General features: G+C 50.8%; 2 protein-coding genes across 2 annotated transcripts in view; one reads left to right on the top strand and one right to left on the bottom strand.

The window, feature by feature from the left end:
• The window catches only part of HAND2 (heart and neural crest derivatives expressed 2), a 3,564-nt gene extending 3,228 nt beyond the window's left edge, over positions 1-336 (bottom strand). The window contains exon 1 of the mRNA XM_005882699.2: positions 199-336. Within this exon, the coding sequence (XP_005882761.1) occupies positions 199-336 (138 nt within the window). The remainder of the gene's footprint in view (positions 1-198) is intronic.
• Positions 335-8,396, top strand: LOC102257677. Its single transcript, XM_014530351.1, has 7 exons — positions 335-433; positions 693-863; positions 1,016-1,127; positions 2,045-2,142; positions 5,301-5,406; positions 6,679-6,796; positions 8,168-8,396. The coding sequence occupies exons 1-7, from the start codon at positions 335-337 to the stop codon at positions 8,301-8,303; spliced, it is 840 nt and encodes a 279-aa protein (XP_014385837.1). The 3' UTR covers positions 8,304-8,396.
• Positions 8,397-8,512: the final 116 nt, after the last annotated feature.

The raw sequence follows: 8,512 nt of genomic DNA, 5'->3' as shown, positions 1-8,512 counted from the left end.
TCTGGGTTCTTGGGCGCTTATTGTTTTAATGAAATTTTGGACGGTGGTGGTTGTGGTCCTGAATGTGATTTTAGCTGCGAGTTACGTGTCCTCGCTCCTCTCGGGCTCCCTCGGAGGGTTTTCAGAGAGGTCTCAGTGCATCCATTTTCTCAGACCCTCTCCTTCTTTCGGGGGAAAGATCTGGGGCCCTGCGGTCGCCTTGGAGCGGGAAGGCCTTCGGCTCCGGCTCTCAGAGGGGCTGCGCGGTGGCCGAGGGAGCTCCCGGGTGGCGGCGGCGGCCGTTCCGGGCTGGACGCCGTAAGGGGAGTCAGCGGATTTTCCCGGCAGGATCTCCATGTACAGCTACATCTTTAGGGCCGCTCGGGTTAATATATGTCGTCAGAGGCTCCTCACGCCAATCCCGGGGCGCCGGGGGCGGCGCCTCGCGCTCTCCGCAATAAAACTTTTTGATGTTCTTCTTGCTAATTGCCGAGGTCCTCTTCCAGGATTGGCTGCCCCTTCATAACCATAAGATAATTAAAACGAGGGGGGGCAGGGTTAAAAAAACTTTTTTATCAGCCAGAGGTTAATGCAAGTGTTTAACAGATGCTTCATTATTAAAATATTTTTCCCCCCAACTCTCAAATATTGAAGAATCTCAGACCAGGTACAGTATCTCTCCGCTTTTTTCTTTTCTGCCTTTTTTTTTAAAGGTACGCAGATATTGCTTTTCGGAGTGTTTGGTGGTAGGTAATCGAGGCAAGGCATTCCGCAGGCCGACGGGTGCAGTTTTGTGCGGGTCGAGAGCAGAGGCGGCGGGCTGCAGGGGCCCCACAAAGGGGCGGCTGAGCCCAGGCGGACGCGGGGCGCGGCGGGGAAGGCTGGTGCGTGGACCTGGGCACGGGCTGGAGACTCCTGGCTGGGGTCCCTTCACTGACCCACCACCTTCACCCCGGCGCGGGCCGTTTGGTGTGGCTGCTTTGGGAGATCCCGATGGAGACCCGCCGATTGTAAATCCCATCTCCATATTCTTCAGGGACGCCAGCCCCTCCGAAGACCTTGGGCGATTTCAAAGCGCAGGCACCTCGATTCCCCGAATTTGTGGTGTGGCGGGTCCCGGTGTTCCCCTGTTTTAACTAGCCTGTTTGGTAAGTAACTGAATCTTTTTTACAGCGTGTTCAGAGCTTATTTTCCAGTTTTTATGAACAAACATATAAATATATCTCTACATTCCTGCCTCTCCCATAAAAGCGGGCATCTGTGGAAGGCAGGTTTAGTTCTCGGAGGGGAACCATTAAACACCAGTTTAAGAGGCAGGCCAGAAGGACGGCTCGTGGATGTTTAGATTGCTGGCCTTGGTGATCTTGAACGCATTATAACGGAAAATGGATCTCCACTTGGACGTCGCCGGCCTCCCGGCACCCAGGCCAGGGCGCCCCTGTGGAGTGAGCGTCTCTGAGAAGGATCAGAAGGATCGCAGGAGGCTAGTTGGGTGAGGGGACGTTGGGACCGGACAGTGGCGGGAGCTGAAGTCATCCATCGGGCTTTGCCCAGAGCGGCCAGGGGAGGCTGATATAGATAGATGAGGGTGGTAGATGAGGATTCTGTTCGATGGAGTTCAGTTTGGGAAAGGGTGTCAGCAGAAGCCCTCTGGCATCAATTTGAGGGACCAGAGGGCAGAGTGTGCAGAAGAAGGAGCGGGCACGGTGCTGGTCCTAACCAGGGTCGCCCAGGGGAGACCAATGACGACTCCACCTAGGTCACCGACCATCCTTGGAGGCAGGCCGCAAAGTGAGTCCCCAGGACTCTGGGAGGACAATCCTCTCCTCGCCCGCTGGGTGCTTTCTGTGGGGGTACATAATTCAGGGATGGAAGGCATGGTCAGGGCAAATGGAGAGCAGGGTTGGGGGGTTGTCCAACTCCGTGGCTGCCAAGGATTTGAGGCACAGAGCCCTGGGCAACAGCACTGAGAAATAAGTTTTAGGTTGGCTGCGGCAGGGCAGTAGGAGAGGGTAAGGAACTCAGAGAGGGATGTAGGCTGGGAGTCCATGCGAGGCCCGTTCAGTTCCCTCCGTAGGTCAGTTTCCCTGGCGGCCTGGCCCTGGTCATAACGTCTTAAGGCAGAGAACAGGGAGTGGAGAGCAGCTGAAGCCAGATTCATTGGTAAGTGCCAGGGGCTTGGGTTTGGGCTGGGAACAAAATAGGGATCTAGAACTTAGAAGCTCCAACTTTGGTGGGTCTGCAATTTTGAACATAAGGAGAGTCCTTTTAAGACGTTGTTCTTCTAAGAAAGAATATAGGTAGTGTGGTCTGGGTTCTGTTTACATTTTCACCGGGAGGCAAACCCTGAATGTGTAAATATTGGTAGTTCAATCCCCTGACATTTGATACATTAAAAAAAAGTCTGTTTATAAAAACACATCTAGGCCTTGGGAGTATGTAGACAAAGTAAGATGGTTGCACCCTGGCCGGGAACAGATAAAATTCACGGAGAGTAGTTGGTAGTCTGCTTTCAGACCCAAATGGAATTTGGGGAATTGAATGGAGGAGGAAGGGGCCCAGGAGAGGGCTGAGTTGGAGATTGGGATGCTGTGTCCATCAGAGGCCAGTGGCCTCTGTGGCGAAGGCTTCAGAACTGGCCTTGCCTTTCTCGTGATCTTTAATTGAAACAACACCAACAAAAATGAGCAAGTCCCTGCATGGTCCCAGATAGCATGGCAAGTGATAAAAAAAGATGGACAACACGGGACAGAAAAAAGTCGTAAAAGATGCTAATCTGAGCATCAGTTCTTACTGACAGTGTCATTATCAGTTAATTAATGTGGTCCAAGGGTCTAGGGCTTCATTTATCTCAGAAAGCCAAACCCAGAGGCCACAGCCTTGGAAAAGCAGCGGCTTGGAGGCAGGGGACAGATGGGTGAACTCTGCTGTCTTTAACTGTAGTTACTGCCTCAGAGAAGCCAGACTAGCTGAGCACCACTCTAAATTCTCAATCAAAGGCAGCCACGTTCCCCCCTCAGTGCTCTCTTTGGCTCATTTTGCTCCAGGTGCAGTGGGATGCTGGGTTAGCTTGCTGTTTTGGAAAGCTGTGAGGCAAAGATGCCATCTCGAGTTCGCCCCAGTTTAGGTACCCGTGCCTTCCAGAGGCGGTAGTGATGAAAGTGATGGTAGTGGCAGTGATGGAGGGGGAAAGTAGAGGGGAAAAAGGGAAGGGGGGTGTAGTTCCAGGCTTAGATGTCAGCCCGGTGACCCCTCCCCAGGGCTGAACTAGTGTGGCCTCTGGGGCACTGCTCCCCAAAGGGCATATTTTCCAGTACTCAGAGGGCCCCAGCTGCTGAGATGATGCTGGCTGGGGGGCAGCCCTAGGGTGGGTGCCCACAGGAGGAATCCTGGCAAGGGCATTACTTCCTACTTCTCCTTTTCCTAGGCTGGGGGGCTGCAACTTGCCTTACAGGGGGTCAGTGTGGAGACCCCTGCACAGGGGGGCCGCCCTGGTTTGGGGGGATGTTTCTGATTCTGTGTCCACGGTCTTTGTCGTAGCTGATGGTGTACTCACTGTGCTGCTCATGACATCTGCCTCCAACTAAACAGACAGAACCGGGTTCAAACATTTATTGTGCACTCATGTCCCTGTCTCTCTCCCTTCACTCCCACCCCCTCCCCTGGAAAAGATTCAAAGAGCATGAGAGAGGCCGAGCACTCCCTTGCAAACATGTTGGTCTTGTGAGATACTTTAAAAATCAATCTGGTTTAAACGGAAAAAAAATTTTTTTTTAAACCTCAGTGTGTTTTAGGGAAAATACAGGTCTTTTTGAGTTCTTTATGATTCCAAAGGCAAGGGCAGTTTGTATCTTGTGTTTTGCTCATGAGAACTCAAAATAAACTGGACCTGAAACGAACCAGGCCAAAGGGCCATAAACGCACATTTTATGTTTACGGGAATGATGGCTCAATTCCCTTCGTCGTTTTTCAAATCTCGTTTTACCTTATTTCCCCAACTAACATAGAAGTCACTGAGCATTCCCTTTTATATCTACAATGAGCTTATATCAGTGACCCCCAGGAACCCACCAAACCCAGAAGGTGGCACAAGAAGCAACGTGTTCTTGAAGAGGTAACCCAGTCCCACCTGCTCCCAGGACCCTGCTCCCAGGACAGCCGGATGGCTCTGCATTCCTGTCTGTACTCGGGTGGGATGGAGTCATCGTAGGTGCTAACCACTTAGTTTCAGAACCCTTAGGACATCCAGAACAAGACACATTGCCTGAGTGCCGGCAAGGGTTTCTCTCGAACTGGGGTTTTGTAGGCCCTCACTTCCTTGTTTTCCTTTTCGGAAACAGTTGTCTACAGACCTGGCAAGTGACAGTGGCTCCAGCAATGAAGTGCCGCTTGCAGTACACATCTACAAAGCAGAATCAAATTCCATCGGACTTTTGTATCTGTTTCAGACATGAAGGGCGGGGGAAAGCTTCCCTTGGGCTCTTATGAGGTTTTATTTCATCTGAGCATTTTCTTTTTTTGTGTTTTGGGGTGGGGGCAGGGTATTTGAAGAGTGAGCCCTGTTTTCCCCATCCAGAGCGGTTCTGTGGAGATGGGGGCGGGGAGGGGCTGATCCAGCTGCAGTGATGACTGTGAAGGGGCTGATTGCTTATGACTCCTTCAGTCCAATGATGATTAAGAAACATCCCAGTCAGTGGACACAATTGGGACTTGCCTGTTGCCTGTATATCTTCCCTTCCCCCTTTCTTGCCCCCGCCTCCCCTCCACTTGGTCCCTCTTCTCCCCTGTCTCCTTCCCTCCCTTCTAATTTGCCCTCTAGCGAAGTTTGGGCTGACAAGGTTTTTGATGTTACTGACTGGTTCATCCTAACTCCTCTAAGAACACCCCCCCCCTTTTTAAAATTGAGATATAACTGACATGCAACATTGTTGTAAGTTTAGGGTATACAACATGTATGCAAAATATTAATATCCAAGATGACTGGCATTGGGAATTTCCATTTCCTCCAAATAATCAATGACTAGCTCTCCATGCTAACGGGAAGATAGTCAGCTGGTCTGAGGGGTTTGCACTGATAAGAACGAGGTACTTTGTTAGGTATCCAGGTCTGTAAAGCTAAAATACTTATTCAGACTAAAGGGGACAAAAGATAGTGTACGTGAAAGGGCCTCACAAGAGGCAGTATCCATGGGAGGTGTTATTAATGTTATTACAGGGGTCCTAAGAGGTCCTGTAAATCTGATCTTGGCTACTTTGCAGTAAAATATAGTTTATACCCCACAGGATTTATGTTAACTACTCATCCACATTCTTGTTTCAAGCAAATTGTATACATGCCAGCAATATTTTCTTCCAAGCCGGGAGGAAATCATTCAACATTCAGAGGAGGAAGTAATTGCAAGTTTGCATCCATGCTCTGTGGAAACAGTAAGTAATTAACTTCAACTAGTCCTAAATACAGTCTGGGGTGCAGAATAAAGTACAAAAGCAAACAGCAACTTAAAACGCGGGGCTTTGGACAAACCATTTATGTGACTGAAGGGTCTGTTTGTGACTTGCGGGCCAGGCCATGGCCACTTCTAACTGCAGTATTGCTCGCATTCCTGGAAGTCCTGTTCTGAAACCTCCTTTGCAAACTCACATAGAGGGATTTCTTTTGCCCTGGCAGTTCCTTCCAAACCTTTTCTACTTTCTTCTAGGCAAGGGCCTTTGCGTCTAGTCGAGGGACGTGAGCCAGGATGGTTAGGTTTCAGGTTAACAAAAAGAAACACTTTTATTGTCAATATTAATGGCAAACCTCGATCTTTACAAGGCTTGGGTTTAGCAGCGTGAGCAGATCAAAAGCAGCTTGGCTTGATTTCTCAATATTCTCTGGAGCTTAGACAATTAACTGCAATTTTGCTCCAAACGAAACAACAGACAAAAGTTAGTTACAGAAATGGGACAGCTAGTCTTTCAGCAGAGATTTTTACCTGTGCACACCATGGCAGAATCTAATAAATTTGCCCACTGAACCTGAGTTGAGTTTTGAAGGAAACCTCCTTAAAGTGTGTGAGCCGAGTGTCTTCATTTGCAATGTCAGGAGCCTGTTTCAGTGTGTGCATTCCACACTCGCCTTTCTGGCCGGGTGAGGATCCGGCAGACTGAGGTCTCCCTGGTAATTTGGGTACACCGAGTCTCCAGTTAATGATAGATAATCAGCCTCTGGGTCATTCGGTCATTCTCTTATTACAAACCCCTCCTGCTCTCTCTGATCTCCTTTCAAACTAAATTTCACACAAATAAAGCAAGACAGGGACAAGTTCTTGAGAGAGAGAGAGAGAGAGAGAGAGAGAGAGAGAAGAGAGAGAGAAGTATTAGAAACTCCTGATACAGAACTCTAAACAAGGAAAGGCAAACTAAAAGAGGATAGGAAAGGACATCTTATCAAAATGAACATGTTGTGTACAAAACATGAAAAGGAAAGGCTCTGGTTTTTGTTCAAGTGACAGAAAATTAAAATAAAAATAATTGCAGGCAGAAAAGTTATAAACAGAGAAGGCAGGATGCTTGCGGGAAATGCGCAGCACTGGGAGGCTAATTTGTTGTTACAGATTATATATCTGCCCCGTGATTGGAGAGGGGCGACTTTGTTCCATTTTCCAGCAGAGAATGGTTTTCTTTGAATACTTGTGTGAATGCCCACTTACGTTAACACAGGCCAAAACCTCGAGGAACAAAACGTGGAATTGCATTCTGCTTGCAAAGCATCCAACTTCAAAGAAGAAAAGCAGAATTCCATTCAGAACACGTTTGGAGGCTTCTCTCAATCGGTGTGGCGGGTGCTTTTTTGTTTTGCTAACAGAAGGCACAGATCACTCTTGGGGAAGTCCAACCGAAACCAGGCCTCCCCTATCCCCTCCCCACCCCCCCCTTCTCCGGGGGTCTTCCTTCTTCCAGTCTACATCTGCCTCTGCCTCCAGAAAGACAAACTTCAGATTGGCTAAGCTGCATTTCTGACCATATCCCTCTGGGGAGGCGCTGGCTTGTGTGGCTCTAGTTAACAGCGGTTCTCAACCTGTGGGTCGCGACCCCTTTGGCGGTCGAACGACCCTTTCCCAGGGGTCGCCTAAGACCATCCTGCATATCAGATATTTACATTACAATTAGTAACAGTAGCAACATTACAGTTATGAAGTAGCAACGAAAATAATTTTATGGTTGGGTCACAACATGAGGCGCTGTATTTAAAGGGCGGGAAGGTTGAGAACCACTGCTAGGAGTTCTGGGGAGAGCGCCCCCAGTGCATGTTCCCACCGCCGTCCTTGACAGTCTCCCTTGGCCCCAGCCCAGGGCTCTGGAAGGGTCTAAGTCTAGCCCTAAGGGTGCTGTCGACAAGCCCTAATCTGCAGAGAGACTGGAATTTAGGCTCAGGGTTTGATCAACTCAGTTCTCAAGTTAGAGGAGCAAGCAGGAGATGGCAGCAGGTGCCCAACTGTGGGTCTGACACCCGCTGCCTCCTCAGCATAGCTAGCATACACCCCCCCCCCCCCAAATGCCTTCCATCCAGGAATCCTTTCCAGGTCTAGCTTCCCTTCTCTCTCTTCCACCAACTCAATCTTTTTTCTTTTGAACTCCTTTCTGGTGCCCCTGCTTTGGTTTCTCTAGTAGATCTCTGGGCACTTCCTGTGACTATGGGTTCGTGGGGAGTCCCATCAACGCCTTGAACCCTGTAGTAGGTGCTTAAACGGCTTGTGTAAAAGGGGTGACTTAGAGCAGTCAGGTGAATCCCGCCTATCCCGGTAGCAGTCGGGTTGGGTTTTATTTTGAAAGCGACTCGAGCTAGTGGAGGAGTTGATCGAGGCCCATTAGGAAACCGACCTTTCTCTCTAACTCCTCGGGAGACCCAGGGAAGCCGTCCTCCCATCCATCGCACCGGCATCGGGTCTGCGGCAGCCAGCTTTGGATCCGGGAGGGGGTGCCCTTTCTCGACCTCCTGGGGCCCGGGAGTCCGAGCCGGCACGGAGGGCTCTGGGCTCCCCACGGAGGGGCGCCCCGGTCTTTCTGAGCCTTAGTTTCCCCATCTGAACAATGCGGGCAATGAGCCCGGCCTCGAGGGTGTTTGGGGAAGATGAACCGATTTCTGGTTGCGCGTAGTAAGTATTTATGTATCTCCTCTGCCTCTCCGGTTTCTCGCCCTCTCTTCCAGGAGCCCGAGGACGCAGCCAGACAACTGCGGGCCGGGCCGGGTCGCCTCCCCGGGGATCGCAAGGCCTCAGCCCTCGAAGGACAGTGTGCGCCCCAGACTGAGATGCGGGGCTGCAGCCACAGCCCGGGACTGTTAGGGTGCAGGGGGCGCCACCCCTCACTTAGGCCTCTGCGCTGGCTGCTGGGCCGCTCCTGGTTAACGTCTCCTTTTGATGCCACCGCCGCCTAGGAGGCTGTGCGCCCCAGACTGAGATGCGGGGCTGCAGCCACAGCCCGGGACTGTTAGGGTGCAGGGGGCGCCACCCCGCACTTAGGCCTCTGCTTTGGCTGCTGGGCCGCTCCTGGT

Source organism: Myotis brandtii, unplaced genomic scaffold (assembly GCF_000412655.1).
Source record: "Myotis brandtii unplaced genomic scaffold, ASM41265v1 scaffold733, whole genome shotgun sequence".
Classification (NCBI taxonomy): domain Eukaryota; kingdom Metazoa; phylum Chordata; class Mammalia; order Chiroptera; family Vespertilionidae; genus Myotis; species Myotis brandtii.
Note: the sequence above shows the minus strand (reverse complement) of the source record. Positions and strands in the feature narration are given on the sequence as shown.